This window comes from Lithobates pipiens, unplaced genomic scaffold, assembly GCF_037356315.1.
Source record: "Lithobates pipiens isolate NorthernLeopardFrog02 unplaced genomic scaffold, aLitPip1_a1.2 Scaffold_3, whole genome shotgun sequence".
Lineage (NCBI taxonomy): Eukaryota > Metazoa > Chordata > Amphibia > Anura > Ranidae > Lithobates > Lithobates pipiens.
This window is the reverse complement of record NW_027507790.1, coordinates 179,835,233-179,857,010: the sequence shown is the minus strand read 5'-3', so window position 1 is coordinate 179,857,010 and position 21,778 is coordinate 179,835,233. Positions and strand designations below refer to the sequence as shown.

General features: G+C 43.2%; 1 protein-coding gene across 1 annotated transcript in view; it reads right to left on the bottom strand.

Annotated features, from left to right (window-relative positions):
• LOC143940810 (proteinase-activated receptor 1-like) overlaps positions 1 to 21,535 on the bottom strand; it is a 32,126-nt gene extending 10,591 nt beyond the window's left edge. The window contains exon 1 of the mRNA XM_077462568.1: positions 21,351 to 21,535. Coding sequence (XP_077318694.1) covers positions 21,351 to 21,435 — 85 coding nt within the window. The 5' untranslated portion in view covers positions 21,436 to 21,535. The remainder of the gene's footprint in view (positions 1 to 21,350) is intronic.
• Between the last annotated feature and the right edge of the window lie 243 nt (positions 21,536 to 21,778).

Below are 21,778 nucleotides of genomic sequence, written 5' to 3'. Positions count from 1 at the left end.
TGTGGCTTCTCGGCGAGAGGCACTGACAGTGCCTTGGCTTTTTTTTATATTTTTAATTAACCCTAACCTCCTTTTTTTTCTTTATTGTTTTCTCCAATACAAAACATCCGTTAAAAATACATCAATATTTATACATCCATCGTATTATATTAACTTTTAAAATACCCTCTTTACCCCTTCTCCCTCCCTCCCTCCCCTCTCCCAAACCAAATTTATCCTACCGCCAGTTTCTGATACTTTTCATTTCATTTCCATCTTTCTTTTACACTCTCAAATTAACCCTAACCGGAAACCCTAACCCTAACTTGTTTTTCAAGGGGAAAACTCTAACCCTAACCATAACCCCCCCAACTCTAACTTGTTCTTCAAGGGGAAAACCCTAGCCCTAACCATAACCCCTTAATGCTAATGGGAAACCATAACACTTACCATAACTTATTCTTCAAGCGGAAAACCCTAACCCCCTAACCCTAATGGGAAACTCTAACCAGAAACCCTAACCAGAAACCATAACACTTACCATAACCCTAAACTTATTCTTCAAGGGGAAAACCCTAACCATACTGCCCTAACTCTAATGGGAAACCCTAACAAGTAACTATAAAGCCGCGTACACACGGGCGGATTGTATGGCCTACTTAGTCCGTCATACAATCCGACGGACAGTCCGTCATACTTTCGAATGAACGGACTTGACCACACACGGATGCACAAACAGTCCGTCGAAAGCTTGCGCGATGACGTGTACAGCACGTACTAGAAATAGGAAGTCCAATACACAGCAATGCAACCTTCCGCCGTGTAAATCCTTTCTGAGCATGCGCCATTCTTAGTCCGTCGAACTAGCCTACTCACGAGCGGATTGTCCGCTGAAACCAAAGTATGACGGACAATATTACGGAAATTCCGAAATACTTAGTACGCCAGACTGCACGCTGAAAAAGTCAGCTGAAGCCCACACACGAGCGGACTGTCCGCTGAAATGTGTTTCGACGGACTAAGTAGGCCATACAGTCCGCCCGTGTGTACGCGGCTTTACACTTACCATAACCCTAAACTTGTTCTTGAAGGGGAAAACCCTAACCCTAAATTTCATGCAACTATGTTTGATCAAGTCGGGGGTGAAGCTCAATGGTGGGGTCATCTGGTTGAAATCTAACAACATATAGGTCAAATTCCAATTATACTTTGGCTAACAACAATGCTAGTGGTGTATTGAATTGGATCATGCTCATTAGGGGTATATAAATGGTCTATGAAGCATAGCAAGCAATTACAAGTTTTTAAAAACTTTTTTAGTGTTTTTTCATCATTTGCTATCATTTTTAAGTTTTGTAATGTTAAAAATAGGGCACCTGTAAAAACACTTATAAATGAAATCACAGCAAAACGCTGATACCGCGTTTAGGGCTATAATAAGGCTTACCTATAGGTACAGTAAATATCTCCTAAAAATACACCGTTTAGGAGATAATTACCTTGTAGTGCGCCGCTGATATCATCGGCGCATGCGCTGTGAAGAAACGCCCCTCAGTGCATTTCTTCACTAGTGAGTGCCATGATTGCCGACTCCTGCGTGCATGCGAGTCCATGGCCGCAGAAGGAAAAGGGGCGAAGATGGATGCCACCTTCAGTGGGGACATCGCAGGCTTTGTTTGCAGGTAAGTGGCACATAATGTGCTAGTATGCGATGCATACTAGCACATTATGCTTTTACTTTGCAGGGAACTAAAAAGGAAGTAAAAACCATCAGGGTTTACTTCTTCTTTAACATATTAATATCATTTTAAAAGTAATTCTTAATAAAGTTTTAAGTTGCAGCGGTCATTAACATTATTGCCTGTAATAGGGTGACAATGCTGTGTCCCTGTATCCCAAGTGTGCTCCCGAGTTGGCACCCTGACACAAGGGCTTCAGGTAAAGACTGCATGTACTGTAGTCATCTCAACATACATTACACAATCATGGTCCACTGTTGCCATCATAAGGAAACTGCCCTGAGAAAATGGCATGCACTCATCCCTGGGGTACCCAAGGAAGTGGCTGCAGGGAGACTGCAGGAGATCAGCAAGAGCAGGATGCAACAAAGGATGAAAGATGGTGACAACATGCGTCTGAATCAAAAATATAGCAGCTTTTTTTTTCATTATACACAGTGATTTAGCAAACTAAGTGCATTCAGTTAAGGGTTTACATTGACTGTTGCCCAGTTATAACTTTCTGTTTGTGGAATAAATACTTGTTCCCCCTGCTCATGTCCTCACAGTCCAGTACATAAAATTATTTACTGTTTGATAAGCTCTATTCAAGTGAATGTGATTACATAGGAAGATATTAGAATCTTGCCACATACACAGCACACCTTTGTTTGTCCTGTACAAGGTTCAGTCTGGCATTCTAAATGTTGCTATCAGGATGATGTGGCTCCCTGCTACCAGATATTATGTGACAGTAAGGGCAGTTCACATCAGGAATTCCTGTGTAGTGCGATTCATTTGAATGGGCTGAAATTGCACTGGAAGACGGAAAAAAGTAGGACATGCACTACTTTAAAAAAAAATGTGCCACACCAAAGCGCAGGATAATAGGTTACCATTTGGTACCTGCAAACGCACCGTGTTCGCAATCTGCATTGGGGTGCTTTTTTTTTTTTTGTGTCCCATTGAGGCGATTTCCATTCACTTCCTGAATGAGATGAAATGGCTGTGGTAATTACTAAGGCCCCTTTTACACTGGGGCGGTTTTCAGGCGTAACAGCGCTAAAAATAGCGCCTGAAAAAACCGACCCTTTTCACTCCAGTGTGAAAGCCCAAGGGACGGTGAAAAAAGTCCTGCTAGCCGCATCTTTGGAGCGGTGAAAGGAGCGGTGTATTCACCGCTCCTAAATCGCTCCTACCCATTGAAATCAATGGGACCGCCGGTAAAGCGCCACTGCAGCGGCGCTTTGTGGGCGGTTCTAACGGTTAAAACCACCCCGCTAGTGGCCACAGACCGCCGCTAAAACGACGGTAAAGCGCCGCTAAAAATAGCGGCGCTTTACTGCCGACGGCCGCACCGCCCCAGTGTGAAAGGGGCCTAAGGCAGTGAAACTGATCAAATCACCTGTGCAAAATAATGGATAGCCTGAAAACATGACCTGTTGGTGCGCCTTGAGGACTGGAATCGAGGAGCACTTCTTTAGATAACCACTTCTCAGCCTATACCAAAAGGACGGTCGGGAAGGGGTTTCATTGTTCTGACTGGACGTCATATGATGCCCTCCACAGACATCTCAGTCTCCCGCGAGGTGCGGGAGACTCCTGCATTTCTGCAGAAACACCCGTAAGCGCCTCCCGATCTCCCGGGAATGATCAGTGTGGCAAGGAACAGCTGTGAAGACTGACTCTGTCCCGCAGACGTCTCTGCAAACAGCTTACGCTCCTAGCATCCCAATCAACACTAAACAATCCTTGCAATTAGGGCTCCTGCTGGAGGCCAGTTTGTGGTGGACCAAATTGCATTGATTTTAATGGTAGAATTCTCAAACGCTACAGAACAAAAGTTCTTGTGTTGAGTCTCCGGTCAGGCGCCACCATTTTCCTAAGAAAAACACCTCCTCACAGCAATTAATATATATATATAAATTCTAAAAAATTAAAAAGTGTAACAAAAATTAAATAAAAAAATACTGACACTCTCCCCTGCCCTACCACTGCCCCAACCCCCTCCCCCCAAAAAGCATTGTGAAAAAAATTAAGAAATAAATTAATCTGTAAAAAAGAAATAAGAAAATAAAAAAGTATAGGACGTTTCGTGAACGCGGCCAAAAGTTTGGGAACCACAAGGTTCGCGGCGGACCCCATTGGCTTTAATGGCAGGCGAACCTTAAAAACCTGTAGGTCATATTTTCAGCCACAAAATACTTACTAGTTGTGCACACATAGTCTCACAACGTGGACACTGACATAACAAAAGTATTAAGTGAATCTGGGATCGATAACGACAAGCTTTCTTTTTTTATCTGTGAAATTTTGACAATTCAGGAGCGCATGAAGGCCATGGAGGAGAGGCAAGGTCAGGTCAGGCTATGAAGGGGGTGCAGGAGATGATCAGTGCCACAGTCAGGGCAGCACAGTCCTGTGCCAGTGTCCCAGTGTGCCAACCTGTGCTTGAGCCCCTCCCTCTGCCCGACCCTTACCCCCACCTATGCAGGGCTCCACTACGGTGGTCCGGTGGTGCCAGTCCAATGCTGATCCTCAGCCATGGTGCTGGCACAGCCTGCTGATTGGCTTCTCCGCTGCTATCTCCCTCACTGTCTGAAACCAGCACCGCAATAGAGCCTGAGCACTGACACCAGCACCGTGATAGAGAGCACTGACACCAGCCCCGAGATTGAGAGCACTGACACCAGCACCATGATAGAGACTGAGCACTGACACCAGCACCAAGATAGAGAGCACTGACACCAGCACCGAGATAAAGAGCACTGACACCAGCACCGAGATAGAGAGCATTGACACCAGCACCGAGATAGAGAGCACTGACACCAGCACCGAGATAGAGAGCACTGACACCAGCACCGTGATAGAGAGCACACCAAATAGTACACCTATACCAGTCCTTAAGGACCTTTGTGGACCTAATAGTAGCTAGCTAGTAGCTAGTGAATTGCAGACTGTCCCTGCTCCAAACACCAAACTGTCCCTCCCTACACTGAGAAACGACAGCTGCAGAATCAGTCAGCAGCACAGCAGTGCAGTGCACTATAATATGCTTTCTATATTTGAAAGAAAGTATATCATACGTGTACAACCCTATATTAGATTATATGATTTGCAGACTGTCCCTGCTCCAAAACACCAAACTGTCCCTCGGTCCCTACACTGATAAAAGACAGCTGCAGAATTGGTCAGCACTCAGCAGCACAGCAGTGCACCATAATATACTTTCTATATTTGAAAGAAAGTATATTATACGTGTACAACCCTATATACTGTACACCTATACCAGTCCTTAAAAGGACTTTTGTGGACCTAATAGTAATAGCTAGTGATTAAACTGACTGTCCCTGCTCCACACAGCGTCCTGTCCCTACACTGACAAAAGACAGAATATAAAATGGCCGCCAGATCAGGTCTATTTATAAAGTAGGTGGTATGTCGAATTGTCCATGTGTTGAAATGTCTCAATTGGCTGTCCTGCACCCCATGATGGATGTGTCATCATGGGTCAAAGTTCTTTCACAATGTAAACGCATATGTCCGCCGCGCGAACAGCGGCAGAAGTCCGCCGGTTTGGCGAATCGCGAACGAGCAAAATTTGCCGCAAACCGACCGCCGGCGAACCGCAAGGCCATCTCTAACCACCCACCCCTTTCCCCGGAAGCACTGTGGAAAAATATTAAAAAGGTGATTTAAAAAATATTTTGCTACAGGAGGGGGCGGTTTTTGCAGGTTGGGATGTCTGCCTTCAGAACAAGCCGCTCATGGCGAACGGTGGTGCGGTGTGTCTCTTGGACGCACGCATCTCTGATCACGGTAAAGAGCCTATGACATAAGCACTTTACCATGTGATCAGCTGTGTCCAATCACAGCTGATCACATTGTAAATAGGTAGTGTCGGTTATTGGCATTCCTCTCCTCTCCTCAGGCTGACAGCGCATGAGAAGAGGAGAGCCGATAAGCTGCTTTCCTCAGTGAGGACATCTGCACTGATAATCAGTGCAATGATTAGATCAATTCATCAGTGCAGCCTACCAGCGCACATCAGTGAAGGAGAAAAATTACCGTACTTATTTACAAAATTTTATAACAGAAACTAACAAAAACTTTTTTTTTAAATTGGTCTCTTTATAGTTTGTTTAGCAAAAAATAAAAACCCAGTGGTGATTACATACCACCAAAAGAAAGCTCTATCTGTCTCAAAAAAATGATAAGAATGTTGTTTGGGTACAGCATTGCATGACTGCAGAATTCTCAAAGTGCGACATTGCTAAAAACTGAAAATTAGCCTGGGCAGGAAGGGGGTAAAAGTGCCCAGTAGTGAAGTGGTTAAAGACCTGCCATGTAAACATAGCATTTACCAAAAAGTCCTCCCTGCTCCAAGTCATTTCATAGTAGGGGCCATCTTTTCCCAGAAACATTTGACATTTTCCCTGATGCTCCATACTGTTTTCACACCTTGGTACATCAAGCAAAGTGACAAATTGTCATGTACCCTGCACCAGGGGCACCAGAGACTGTCCATCCTCCCTGCTGAAAGGAGCTATTTATGAAACTGAACACATGAGGATTGATTTATGGAAACTGCCGCAAGACTGGACCTGACACCCCCCTGGGGTCTGAGTTCCAATCTCACCGACAATCTGCATGGAGTGTGTATGCTTTCCCTGTTTTTTTTCTCCCACAACCCAGAACACTTGGTCAAAAGCATGAGGAAGGCTTTTGTTGTCAGGGGTCCGAAAATTAATTAAAATGATAGTGTCCCATAAAATGTCTGTCCCTAATTAGACCTCTAACAATAAAAGCCTGTTTTCCTCAAATATTTGTCCACAGGGAAGGACAGTTCAAAAGGCAATGCTAATCGTATTTTATTGCTTCCATGGACATTCTATGGACATTGCTATAGGGCTGTCATCTGAGGGGAGAAGTGTCTGGAATCCTGGTCTCTGATCGGGGGCACTTACCACTAAAGTCATTTTAGGGACATTCATTCGATTTTCTTATAAAGTGTGGTCCCTCGTGCTATCAAAGTGAATATATTAAATGAACAATAATCTAATCGACATAAAAAAAAATTTTGTTTTTCTTATCATTAATGGGGTTGAGTCAACAATAAATTTCAACTTTGGCGAAAGGAAAGGCTGGCCTGTGTAGTCTGACCCAATAGAAGAGCTACTGTACCTCAAATTCCTGAAAACAAATCAATGCTGGTTCTGATAGAAAGGTGTCAGAACACATAGGGGTATTTACAAAGGCCCCTTTCACACTGGGGCGGGAGCGGCGTCGGCGCTAAAGCGGCGCTATTTTTAGCGCCGCTTTACCGTCGTTTTAGCGGCATTATGCGGCCGCTAACGGGAGGTTTGAACCCCCGCTAGCGGCCAAAAAAGGGTTGCAACGCTCTTTGTCGGCGGTATAGCCACGCTGCCCCATTGATTTCAATGGGTAGGAGCGGTTTAGGAGCAGTGAATACACCGCTCCTTCATCGCTCCAAAGATGCGGCTAGCAGGACTTTTTTTCAACGTCCTGCTAGTGCACCGCTCCAGTGTGAAAGCGTCCAGCTTTCACACTGGAGTGAAAGGGGCTATATTTTTTCAGGCGCTATTTTTAGTGCTGCAGCACCTGAAAAACGCCCCAGTGTGAAAGGGGTTTAAAGGAAAATCCACTTTGCACAGCAAGTGCACTTGGAAGTAAAGTCGCTGTAGATCCCAGGGGGACATGTGAGGAAAATAAAAACAGCATTTTAGCTTGCACATGATTTGATAATAAAATCAGCAGAGCTTCCACTCATTTCAGATCTACCCCTTACATTGAGAGCGACTGCACTTCCAAGTGCACTTGCAGTGCAAAGTGGATTTGCCTTTCATAAATAACCCCCATAGTGAATCGCAGTTTGTTGCAAACGGGGCTGCATAGCCACAGATTGGTCAGGGTGCCCATTGCGACCTGCGCACACGACCAAAAGCACCTACAATGGGCAGGTGAGCATTAGAACCGGACCACAGAGCAATAGAAGAAGGTGGGCTGGTCTGAGGAATTCAGGAATTGTTTGAGGAATATAATAAATTTAAGGTGTTGACCTGGCCTCCAAATTCTCCAGATCGCAACCCAATCGAGCATCTGTGGCATGTGCTGGATAAACAAGTCTGATCCACACTCCACAACTTACAGGACTTAAAGGATGTGCTACCGACAGCAATAGCATACCTTCAGAAGTCTAGTGGAGTCCATGCCTTATGGGTGGTCATAATGTTATGGCTGATCGGTGCACACGTGATGATAGGTCCACTTTAACTACCAAAACTGCAAAAAAAAAAAAACTTTCATCTAAGCCCTAAATGACTGCATTCATTACTTTTAAGAAAGTCCATATATAGGGAAAAAAAGTATATATAAATAAGTTAATAATAATAAAAAATTTTTTAAAAAGTCCACCGTAGATATACTGCGGCAGGGCGGCCGCTCTGTGCCAGATCACATAGCTAGTACATGATCTGACACTTCTGGGTCTGGGGCACACGCGCACCTACCACCAGCGACCCACGCTTGCTATGATTGGACACAGCGGAAGCCAATCAGCAGGTCCAGTGAACGTGATGTCCACCAGGACCCGCCGATCGTTCACGGGAAAGGCAAAACGATGGCCTGCCTAGGTAAAAAAGGCAGATCGCTGTTCTGTAAGAGGGGAATGTGCTGATCCTGTGTTCCTGACATTCCCCCAGTCAAAGCACCCCCCCCCCCACAGTTAGTAATCAGTCCCAGGGAACACATTTAACCCTTTGAGCGCCCCTGATGTTAACCCTGTGTCATCTGCACAGCGCATATTTTTTAGCACTGATCACTGTATTAGCGTCACTGGTCCGTAAAAAGTGTCAGCATGTTTTTTGTATACGGCCCAAAAAATAAAAACCACAGAAGTGATCAAATACCACCAAAAGAAAGCTCTATTTGTGGGGAAAGAGGGCATAAATTATTATTATTTAGGCACAGCATCGCACGACTGTGCAATTGTCAGTTAAAGTAACGCAGTGCCGTATCGCAAAAAAAATGGCCTGGTCATTAAGAGGGGGTGAACCTTTTTCCAGAGCTGAAATGGTTAAACTAATCATTTTTGTATGTTATTTCTTCATGATCCATGTAACATTTGGCATGGTGGGGCGTGCATTATTGTAATACAAAGTATCCCTCCTTGTCAGTCCAGAACCTGTAAAGTAGGGCTTTGGTGTGTGTTGTTACTGTAATTTAGCAGAGATTTTACATCTGTTTTTGTTATAGGTGGTGTTAAAGAAATAAAAAAAGTCTTCTACCTGCAGTAACAATACATTACGGTGTTCTGTAACACAAAATACACATTACCCTGTACTACCATTCACTGCTATGAGCCTCATTAACCTGTGTTATGGTGGAATAAATGGTTCTATAAAATGAGGTTATACACCATCTGTACTACACGCCAACACTTCTAGATGTGCATTTGACCACTGGGTTGTAAAGAAATTGTTTGCATGGCTCCGACTGTCCTGAAATGAGGCATAATCCTTTGGGATATGTGCTGGAATGAAGCATGTGAATACCTTGTGTTCAAAGAACATGTGCGATGCGGGAACCCTGCGTATCCACTGCGGGTTCCCGCATCGCACCCGACTCACACAGCAGTTCAGACTGCCATATGTGAATTGCGGGGAGTGTCAATACAATGTAAATGCCACCCCCATTTCAGCTTGCATATTAAACTGTGAACTGACAGTTTGGACATGAATCAGATGGCATAGGTGTGAACACACATGCGATTCGATTCTAGTGCGGACCAAAAAAAATGGTCCTGTGCGAGTTTAGATCAAATGCGATTTCGGCCTTACTATCTGTATGGCTGAAATCGCATTGCACGGACATCGCATATGATTTGCACTGCAGTGCGGTGTGAATCACATGCGATCTCCCCACACTGGAATCGGATCGCATGGGTGATCTCACCTATGCAATCTGATTCCTGTGCGAGTTCACAGTTCGCACTGTGATCTATAAACCGATCTGGGGGTGTCATTAACATAGGATTGGCACCCGCAGCGGTTAGCAGTGGGCAGTGTCGCACATGTGTGAATTTAGGATTACTGTACTACACACTGATTTGGTGGAAGGGCTTTCAAAGATTCCTTTAGTCCAATCTCACCACAACCACAAAAGATGAACTCCGGATATGGCAGTTTTCACATTAAAAAGTTGGTCCAATATAGGTTTGTATGTGTCATACCTGGTATGGTATATGGCATATCGGTACATAATCTCCTCTTCTTTGGCAAATTTTGCCAGATCTTGAGGGAAAAAAAAACATTTTTTCCCCCTCATTTGATGTGTATGTCACATGTCAGGGGAAGGGGAGGCAATAAAATCCACGAAGTAAAGGGAGAGCTTAATCCTCTGCCCTTACTGAAAATGGCTGCAGGCATTAAAGCAATAGACACAAATGCACCCAAGGTATTCAAAGAATGGCGTTTCATAACATTTTTAAAGGTGCCTTTATTGTACATTTCGGTCAGCTTTAATGGAAAGACTTTCTTATAGAGAAAAAAAAGGAAAAGGGTTTTTGATTTGCAATGCGGTGATCTGAACAGCCTACTCAAAACTCAAATCATTTCTGACTCTACCTTGTTTACCTACAATAAAAAATACACAGTGCATTGCTAGTGTAATGTACTGTATAAGTGATTTTACGTGTATATCAAGGTTCAGGACTTGAGCATGGGTAGGAGAGCAGTTCTAGAGGAAGAGATTTTCAGGCGCAAAAACCTACAGAAACGCACATGTCATGCATTTACAGGCGTACCCACTGAACTATATAGGGGCAAAAACACCTGAATACGCTAAACAAAAGCTCATGTATTTTTCTGACAATAGGACGTAGAGCGCAGGGTGAATGGGAGTACAAGTGTGAATAGAGACGATTAGGAATAATTGGATTCAGCATGTTGAGCGCAGTTAGGATTTGGGACACAAGGTGAAAAAAATGCTCACATTAATTAGGCTCTTTGTACTCATTGTCGTCAAGATGCAGTGCGTTCCTTCCAGCATTTTAGTGCGCCCAGGAGAGACAGGTGTCCATAGAGGCACTGTACTAAGTGGTAACGGTGTTTTGAGCACTGTACGTTCAAAGACGAATGTTATGTGTTCCCTACATTCGTCCCTGAACACATAGGGCCTTAAATATGGGTACCAACCAGTAGTGTTCAGCCCCATACAGCTATAGCCTGCCATAGACTTAAGACAGGCTGCAGGCAGCAGAGCTGGACACTGCACATGTCCCACCGGCACACTAAAATGTTGTGAGGGACACACTGTGCCTGGATGGCCCTGTGTGCAAGGGACCCTAAGCATGGAACAGTACCATCAAACATAAGACTACGTTCACATAGGTGTACTACAGCATACACTCACGAGGGAGCCCCAGTTTACCTACATGGGGACACACAGGTATTCTGTGCATCCCTGTGCAGGCAGGTCCAGTCATGTTCATTTTAATTGGGATGCAGTGGCTGCATGGACACAGCTGCTGCTCCCAATCTCCAAGTAGGTGCGGGTACACAGCCTGAACGCAGACAGTGTGGGTTTGGGGCTGTGCATACAGACACTCACAGATGTGAAATTGAGAACAGCAGCTTTGTTTGTGCAGCCACTACATCCCAACTGACAGAAATGGGACTACTTCCATGATGATGCATGAAACACATGTGCATCCCCATGTGGATAAACAAGGCCCTCACAGGAGTGTATGCTGTAGTGCCCATGTGAATGAGGCCTAATAATAAACTAGTGTTAACAGCATCCGTTTTGTATGTTTTTGTCTGTGTGCCATTCCTTAAAGTGACTAAGTTCGGCCAGCAAAAGACTGATGAGAGATTTTCATTGGAAAATGTGACCGTGTATAGGCTCCATCGGAATTTAGCTGGCCGAATTCCCATCAGCAAAAATTTGAGAGCATGTTCTCAATTTTCCAGACGGAAAAACTTTTAGACCCCCTTTCACATCAGGGCGGTTTGCAGGCGCTATAGCGTTAGAAATAGCGCCTGCAAAACGCCCTAAAGAAGCTGCACCATTGTGTGTAGTGTGAAAGCCCCGAGGGCTTTCATACTACAGCGGTGCGCTGGCAGGAGGTCAGAAAAAAGTCATGCCAGCAGCTTCTTTGGAGCGGTGAAGGAGCGGTGTGTTTACCGCTCCTCCACCGCTGCTGCCCATTGAAATCAATGGGGCAGCGCTGTAATGCCGCCGGCAAAACGCCGCTATTGCGGCATATTGCCAGCGGTTTTAACCCTTTCGCGGCCGCTAGCGGGGGGTAAAAGCGCCCCGCTAGCGGCCGAAATGCGCCGCAAATCCGGCGGTAAAACGCCGCTAAAAATAGCGGCGTTTTACCGCCGCCGCTATCAGCGGTGTGGTGTGAAATGGGTCTTAGGAAATTTTGATCGTGTGTATGCGATTCCGACGCGCAAAAACTCACGCATGCTCAGATTCAACTATGAGATGGAAGCTATTGGCTACTGGCTATTGAACTTCATTTTTCTAGTCCCGTCATACATGTTGTACGTCACTGCGTTCTTGGCGGTCGGAATTTGGTGTGACCGTGTGTAGGCAAGACAGCTCAAGTGGAATTCCGTCGGGAAAACCATCAGACCTTTTTCCGACCATAATTCTAATCGTGTGTACATGGCATTAATCATTGGCACCTTGGATTTTTACTCAGAAAGGGAGCTGAGGTAAAACTTTACCCTATAGCCTGCACTTCAGTTTACACATCTGTGCTTTTGACTAAAATGATCCTTCTGTTTTTTTCTGGGAACTTTTACAAGCTAGACATGTAAAATGAGGAGCTCCAGTTCTGGCTCCAAGGAGATGTTTGAAGTCCATCCATGAAGTCACAGGAGTGGGAGGACAGGGGTGGAATGTGCTGGAGGAATGCCAGGGCAGAAGCAGACAGTCCCAGGAGAAAGCTGTCCCATGACGTCATCCCTCCAGAATGTTTTGACGCCTTTGAACTCTGACCCAGAGCTGATAACTGCTGTGGACATTTTTCTAATATGGATAGGAAAGCAAGACAAAGTACCCTTAGCAGGCAGTATAATCAACAAATGACTCACAGCACATGTGGCCTATACACTGGGGAAATATCTAATGGAATCACACTGACAATGGTCGGAGGTCAATAAGGAAAGGCCAATATGTGTTGGCCACACAGAAAGATTCAATAATGGCCTCTATGGTCCAGGACACAGGTGGAGCCGCAATGCTGTGTCTGCATGTCCCACTGAGGAGAACCTGGGGGACCCTCCACACAGAACATTACTTTCCTTGTTGCCTATAACAATCAGCTTTGCTAAAAAATGACAACGCATCTAAAACCAAATATGTTGGAGCAGATGTTCCTGTACTGGGAAAAAGTTTATTCTTGCTTTTTTTTTTTAACATACTTTTCTTTTTACTTAAATTAAACCAGCATGGTGTGTATTCAGGCACTTCCTCTTATACAATGATAATGCTAACTAAAGCTAAATGCACGTGGCGTCCAGGAGGCACAGGTACAGCGTCCAGCCCTACTGCCAAAAGCTTGCTAAAGTCTAAAGCCCCGTACACACGATCAGATTTTCCGACGGGAAATGTTGGATGTCAGGTTGTTGGCGGAAAATCCGACAGTGTGTATGCTCCATTGGACAATTGTTGTCGGACTTTCCGCCAACAAATGTTGGCTAGCATGTCTTCAAATTTTCCACCAACAAATGTGTGTTGTTTGATTTTACGATCGTGTGTACACAAATCCGTTGGACAAAAGTCCAAAGTACAAACACGCATGCTCCGAAGTAAGTGGTCGGTCTTGTAAACTAGCGTTTGTAATGGAGAATTAACATTCGTGGCGCGGCAAATTATGAAATCTTCAAATGCAGTGCACAATTCTCTCCAATTTTAGTGGGACAATAATGAAGCTGGTGATACTGATGGCATTATTGCAAACAAATTTTCAAAGGATTTTTTTTTTCCAAGTGATATCAAGAATAATATTATTGTGCTTTTTTTTTTTTTTTTATTTGTGCAAGTTACCACAACACCATTATCCCGCAGTTTTTAAGATCAAAAATACAACTATGTTGGTGTCCCTTGGTAATTTTACATTGTATTTTTTAAAATATAACTGGCTACTCCCAAACTGTCGTTTGAAGTGAAACACATAACCAAGTATTATTCCCACAATTTTTTTTATTGTGCATTAAAAAATAAATAAATTAGACATGCTATCTGCCAATAGAACTTAACCAAAAAGTACATTCTATGCCTCCAAAAATATAGAAAATATACCAAATCAAATCATTATTCAACCAAAAAAATAAATGTCAAAGCAATAACTGCAAGGCCAATAATAAATAACATGTTATGTCCTTCGATTCCGCAACATGTCTAGTTGATGAACGCCGAAACGAACTGAAAAGCATGAAGTCAAAAACGCAAAAAGAATCAACACTCACCAAACTTCTACTAACACAAAATTAGCAGGAGCCCAAAAGGTGGCGCTAAAGAGCTGAAAAACCATGTAGTACGTATAGTACTTCACTACGTTCGTAATTGTTGGCCAACATTTGTGTGACCGTGTGTATGCAAGACAAGTTTGAGCTAAAAGCCCTTTGGACAAAATTACACGGTTTTGTTGGGCAACAATCCGATCATGTGTACGAGGCATTGGGCCTAGCACACAACATGGGGTTGATTTACTAAAGGCAAACAGACCGTGTACTTTGCAAAGTGCAGTTGCACTCTGCAAGAGCAGTTGCTCCAGAGCTTTGCAAATGGGCAGAAGCTCTGCTGACTTTAATCATCCAATCACGTGCAAGCAAAAAAATTATTATCTTTTTTTAATTCGTTACAAACTGAAGCTTTACCTCATTTACTAAGCTCTGGAGCAACTGCACTTGCAGAGTGCACAGCCTATTTGTCTTTGGTAAATTAAACCCAATTAGAAAAATCAGATGAACTATCGTCCGATTTCCTATGAAGATGCTTATCATGAGGTAACTAAGAATACGATTAACTTAAAGAGGAGGGCCAGTTAAAAAAAAAAAAAAAAAAAAAAAAAAGTCAGCAGCTGCAAACACTGCAGCTGCTGACTTAATAAAATCACTTACCTGTCCAGGGCGCCCGCGATGTCGGCCGCCCGAGGCCGAGCCGTCCCTCGGCTCTCGGGTCCCGGCGCCGCCATTCCCTGTAAGGGAAACAGGCAGCGGAGCCTTACGGCTTCACTGCCCGTTTCCTACTGCGCATGCGCGAGTCCCGGAACTACTGCGCATGCGCGAGTCCCGCAGCGCTTTCTGAATGGGACGCGCTGTGTTCTGGAACACACAGTTCCCAGAACACAGCGCGACCCATTACCCAGAAGACGCCGCGACGAAGACAGAAGATCTCCGCGGAGGAGGAAGAGGAAGATTAGGATAAAGTGCCTAGCAACAGGCATTTCTGGTAAGTAAAAAAAAAAAATTTTTCTCATTTTATTTTTTTTAGATTTTTTTGTAATTTTTAACATTTTTTGGTTTTCAGGGTGGCCCTCCACTTTAACTTGTATGAAAATTCTCAAATGACAAAGGCAAACATAGCTATGTACTAACGTAACGTGATTATTGTCACAGGAAACAAATGTGCTAGTGTTCGCTGTTTGTAGCTCTTTAACGATCCAGAATATGAAAGTTCCTTCTGGGTCATTCTTTGTTTCCAATCATGTGCAGTATTTTCTTTTGATTATTTCCATACAATTACTGTACACATTGAACAGAAATCAGACGTTATGTTAACAAATAAAAAAAATTTCTAGCTTGCACCTTCATGTTTTTCCATAAGAACGGTTATGCCCTGTACACACAGTCGGACTTTCCGACAACAAAATCCGTCGGATTTTTTCTGACAACAAAATCCGTCTGATTTTTTCCCGATGGATTTTGGCCCAAACTTGTCTTGCATACACACGGTCACACAAAGTTGTTGGAAAATCCGATCGTTCCGAACGCGGTGCCGTAGAACACGTATGACGGGACTATAAACAGGCCAGTAGCCAATAGCTTTCGTCTGGTAATTTATTCTGAGCATGCGTGGCTCTTTGTCCGTCTGAATTGTCTACACACGATCTTAGGGCTGCAACTAACGATTATTTTCATAATCGATTAGTTGGCCGATTATTGTTTCGATTAAACGAATAATCGGTTAATAACCTAAAAAAAAAAAATTGCTGCAATTTGCATTTTTACATATTTTTTGGCCAATTTGTTGTTGGGCAGATTAAAAAACACAAAACGCATTATTACATGCTTTTCTGCAGCTTCTCCATTGAAGTATATTGAACCAGAATAGCACTGTTTTGCATTAATGTCTTTGTCTTGTCTTTTCCAAATAGGCAGCAGCTGAAAAAATCATGGATGTGAACGTATCCCATAGGAAACCATGTAAATGAACTGTAGTGTGTTTCTGCAAAAAGCACCAAAAAACAGAGGTGTGACCCAGGCCTGAGATGTTTAGTAACATAATGGGGTTAAAAAAACTAAAATTAGTACAAAAAGAGCAAATAATCGCTACTGTAAGGGGTACATTTTTTACTATGGGACAGTGAAAGTAATATTTACAGTAGCAATTTGCTCTTTTTGTACTCTAAAGGGCTCATTTTAGTTTTTTGTTAACCCTATTATGTTAGTGGCCGATTATTTGATTATGAAAATAGTAATCGATTAATTTCATAATCGATTAGTTGTCGATTAATCGATTAGTTGTTTCAGCCCTACACGATCTGAATTTAAACGATCGGATTTTGTTGTCGGAAAATTTTAGATCCTGCTCTCAAACTTTGTGTGTCGGAAATTCCGACGGAAAAAGTCAGATGGAGCCCACACACAATCTGATTTTCCGACAACACAATCCAATCGCATGACCGTGTGTACAGGGCATATGTATATAGTGCTTTCGACAGCCGATTCCAACAAGCAGATTATCAACTGACTGTTCCCCTTGCAGAAATTTTTGGCTGATTTTCTTATTGTGTATGGGCCTTATGACAGCTTGTGGTTGAATGCTGTACAGAGCATTACTCTCATTTAGGGGTGTTTGTGTTTAGGGACGTATGCCTAGAATGCAGAATTCCTTCAGGCCTCTATTATTATTATTATGTTTATTATAATATAGGATTGAGACTAAGTTGACGATTGGTTACGGGAACTGCGTGTGTTGCGTGGATTCCCGCACCCACCCACAGTCAAATCGCACTGCTCATCCACCGCGTTTGGATGGAAGAAGGAATATGCTGGCTGAACAAACATAAATAAAATGTGTATGGCCAGTTTAAGAGGAATTCTCCACATTCTGTGGAGACATCCTCTCAGTTCCTGTACTGTCTCCGGGACAGGAAATGAAGACAAACCTCCCTAATGGGACACGGACAGAAAAAAAAAATGGCTAGGGTTTTAATCTTACCCTATCCAAAATGAAAGTGTAAAAATTGGTTATACTTTAGAAACAAAAGTCTTTTGGTCCAATACCTACAATCCTCTATAAACTATTTTAATTTTAGCCTTTAAAGCTAAGATCATTCATACAACTCTATATCTAATATAGCAGACCAGTTCATTCGGTTGTCACAGACATGCCCAGTCATCTCGAAGCCATAAAAAGTCTCTGGCTGTCATTTATCTACTTGTGTTCAGGGTCACGTGGGCATTGTAGCGGCGGAGCATTGAATGCCCTGGCATGGGGCGGTCCCACACTGCTAGATGAGAATAAAAGAAATGTGGATTTCCGAGAAACCAGGAACAAAAGGTCCTGAGAACGCAGCCAATCCTATTGTGTTTGCACTAATCTTTTGGATAAACCATTTTGTTAGTCGAATAATAAAGCTGATCAACACACACACACACACACACACTGCAAAACAACTAACACAAATAAATGACTTATATTAGACTCCTACAAACCTACACGGGTTTGTTCTGGCTATAAAAAAAAAAAAATATATATATATATATATATATATAAACTGACCATCATGTTTTGTGGAGGACAGCAAGTACCAGACACTGCCATGTTTTGTGTGCCCTGTGGTATGTTTCCTTTCTCCACACATCAGGAACCATGAACTGGCTGGTTATTCAAATGACCAGAAACTTTCGAGTTGGGTAAAAAAGTTGAGCTGTGTCCAAATACACAGAGACTGAAAAGATGAGCGCTTCTTCTTACATTAGAAACAAGAAAGATCTGCCGAACTTTCATCAGCCACAGGCAGAGAGATGACAGAGAATTTCTACTCAGAAAAAAACGCACTCCAGATCCATTCCGAATGCATGTCTGCATGTGTGTTAACACATTTTTGGATGCATTCCAGATGCTTTTTTCTTCTTTTTTAATGTTTTTTTTTTCAGTGCATTCTGTGGCTTTTTTGATGCATTCATCACTTTCCAGTACAGTTTTTTCTTGAACTGGAAAGCCCTGGAACTGACCGCACTGGTGTGAACTATGCCATTGGAAACCATATAACCTACTTTTTGCTGCAGAAGAAAAATGTACTGGACTACGTGTAGTGTGAAGTGACCCTTAAACTGGACAGTGACATATGGTGTATAGATATATAATGGAAGGAAAGGAAATAGAGGAAAAGGAGTAAAGAAAGGAAAAGAAGGAAAGGAGAAAAAGAAAAAGGAAGAACGGAGGAACGCAAAAGGAGGAACAGAGGAAAGGAAAAGAAGGTAAGGAAAATGAGGAATGGAGGAAAAGGAGGAAAAGAAAAAGGAGGAAGGGAGGAAACGGAGGAAAGGAAAAGGAGGAACAGAGGAAAAGGAGGAAAAGAGGAAAGGAAAAGAAGGTAAGGAAAATGAGGAATGGAGGAAAAGGAGGAAAAGAAGAAAGGAAAAGAAGGTAAGGAAAATGAGGAATGGAGGAAAAGGAGGAAAAGAAAAAGGAGGAAGGGAGGAAACGGAGGAAAGGAAAAGGAGGAACAGAGGAAAAGGAGGAAAGGAAAATGGAGGAACTGAGGAAAAGGAGGAAAGGAAAAAAGGAGGAACAGAGGAAAAGGAGGAAAGGAAAAGAAGGAACTGAGGAAAGGAAAAGAATGTAAGGAAAATGAGGAACGGAGGAAAACAAAAAGGAGGAATGGAGGAAAAGGAGGAAAGGAAAGGAGGAACAGAGGAAAAGGAGAAAAGGAAAAGAAGGAACTGAAGAATAGGAGGAACAGAGGAAAAGGAAGAAAGGAAAAGGAGGAACAGAGGAAAAGAAGGAAAGGAAAAGAAGGAAATGAGGAAAAGGAGGAACGGTGGAAAAGAAAAGAAGGTAAGGAAAATGAGGAATGGAGGAAAAAGAAGGAAAGGAAAAGGAAGAATGAAGGAAAGGAAAAGAAGGTAAGGAAAATAAGGTAAGAAGGAAAGGAAAAGGAGGAACAGAGGAAAAGGAGGAAAGTAAAATGGAGGAACTAAGGAAAAGGAGGAAAGGAAAAAGGAGGAACAGAGGAAAAGGAGGAAAGGAAAAGAAGGAACTGAGGAAAAGAAAAGAAGGTAAGGAAAATGAGGAACCGAGGAAAACAAAAAGGTGGAACGGAGGAAAAGGAGGAAAGGAAAGGAGGAACAGAGGAAAAGGAGAAAAGGAAAAGAAGGAACTGAAGAAGAATAGGAGGAACAGAGGAAAAGGAAGAAAGGAAAATGAGGAACTGAGGAAAAGGAGGAAAGGAAAAGAAGGAACGGAGAAAAGGAGGAATAGAGGAAAAGGAGGAAAGGAAAAGAAGGAAATGAGGAAAAGGAGGAAAGGAAAAGGAGGAACGGTGGAAAAGAAAAGAAGGTAAGGAAAATGAGGAATGGAGGAAAGGAAAAGGAGGAACAGAGGAAAAGGAGGAAAGGAAAAGAAGGAACAGAGAAAAAGGAAGAAAGGAAAATGAGGAACAGAGGAAAAGGAGGAACAGAGGAAAGGAAAAGAAGGGGAGGAAAATGAACGAAGGAAAAGGAGGAAAGGGAAAAGGAAAGGAAATGATGGAAAGGAAAAAAGGAATTCAAAGAGATAGATAATGATAATATACACACAGATAGATAGATACATAAATAGATAGATAAAACACAGATGAATAGTGACAAGAGAGATAATTTATATATAGATGGACAGACATATTCAGTATATAGAAGATAGATAATGTACATGTTTATTAACATCAGACATATACTCAGTGCACTGTATACAGCGGATCCTTAGCAGCCGTAATCTGCCCTGACACATAAAGATTTACACAGATTCCCTCTCACTGAAAAAGATGAATGTCTAGATGCAAAGGGGTCGATTTACTAAAACTGGAGAGTGCAAAACCTGGTGCAGTTGTACATGGTAGCCAATCAGCTTCTAACTTCAGCTTGTTCAGTTAGGTTTCCACTAAAAAAACCTGGATGCTCATTGGTTTCTTTGCAAAGCTGCACCACATTTTGCATTTTCCGTGTTTAGTAAATCAACCCCTAGACTGTTAGGGGGACTCATTCTTCTTCCATTAGAAACCAAAACAATCTGCAAGTGGCCCATGAAAGTGTCATGGGCCATAGATAGAAGGATGACAGATAAGGAATACCTTAATGGACAGTGACATATATAGAGGACAACGTATACATTAGCACTTCTCAGCCATGGTTCCTCCAGAGGTTGCTAGGGGTACCTTGAGAAATCTGCAATTTCTACCTCTCAGATAAGTTCCCACTGACACCATTGCCTTTTCAGCTATTTATAAGGTGGTAATTCTTCCCACCAACCATCCCACTAATGTATCATGAGTTGTATATATAGCAATTATTATCAGTGGTTCCCTGATTCTGGAGCGTTATTTCAAGGTTTTCCCTGTGTTGAAAAGGTTGAGAAAGGCTGCTGTTATATGTAGAGGAAAATGTAGATAGATAGATAGAGATGGATTAAACAATGTGAATGGGTGCTGCCGGCTATTGTAGTTTTGGCTACTATATACCCAAACAGTGGCTGGAGCTGATTGGCTGCAGTCACAGTTCAACCAAGTATTTTTTGCCTGGCTCCTTCAATTTCTCAATGGAAGTTCTTCGAGATGCATGGTGTCCGACCTACCGCTTGAATTTCATCCGCAATCTGGTGAAATTTGAATGGTGTATGGCCAGCTTATGGTGAGAAGTGATCATACACATGCATGGTGTACAGACCCCAGATAGGCTGGATGGAGGATGGGATTAGGACTGTGGAAGGAGCTCTGAAGTCATCATTCCTATTGTCTCTGCACCTGACCAGCCTGTCCATCAGTTCTATGGATAGAGCTGATGGGTGGTCTACCAAATCTGGGGAAGAAGTCTCAAGCAGCTCCATCCATAAGTGTACAGTCAATGTTAAACAGAACCTGTACACACAGCAATATGGACAATCACTGTATATGTGGAGCTCTGATCTTCACCCTGATTGGTCCACTGAGGGTCAAGTCAGACTTTGCAGAGTCCTGGCTTCTCCCAGATCACTTCCCCAGGAACCAAGGATTAGGATGACAACCCAAACAGGTCAGCAACATCATCCCCCATAGGGGATCAGAGGAAGAGTAGAGGGGGGGGGGGGGGAAGGAACATTGATTGTGTCACAGGCTATAGATCTAAACATAAATCTTCTCTGGGTGTCACTTACCTCTTTTGTGCGGTGTACATTGCACGGCACAGAGCACGATCACAAGTCCCAGCCAGCAGAGGACGGACCTCTTTGTATATTCCATGATTGTGTATGAAGTCCGGCTATAGATCCCAGCAGAAGTTCTCTCTGATCCCTCTCTATCTCTATACACTCAGCAGCCTTGTGTGTATGTGTGGGGGGCGTGTCCTGACCACACTGATCCTCCCCCAGGCCCCAGACACTGAGAGAGGTCACAGCATGGAGGGGGCAGTGCAGGGAGGGACTGTCCTTTATCGCAGGAGGGGAGGGGACTTTGCTTTCATTTTCTACCACTTTCAATTCAAGTATAGAGACAGAGCACAACTCAGAATGGAAAGTTTATATTCTCATTTCTTTACTTGACTCCATGATGTGCATTTATTATCAGCACTTCTATAGTGCTGACA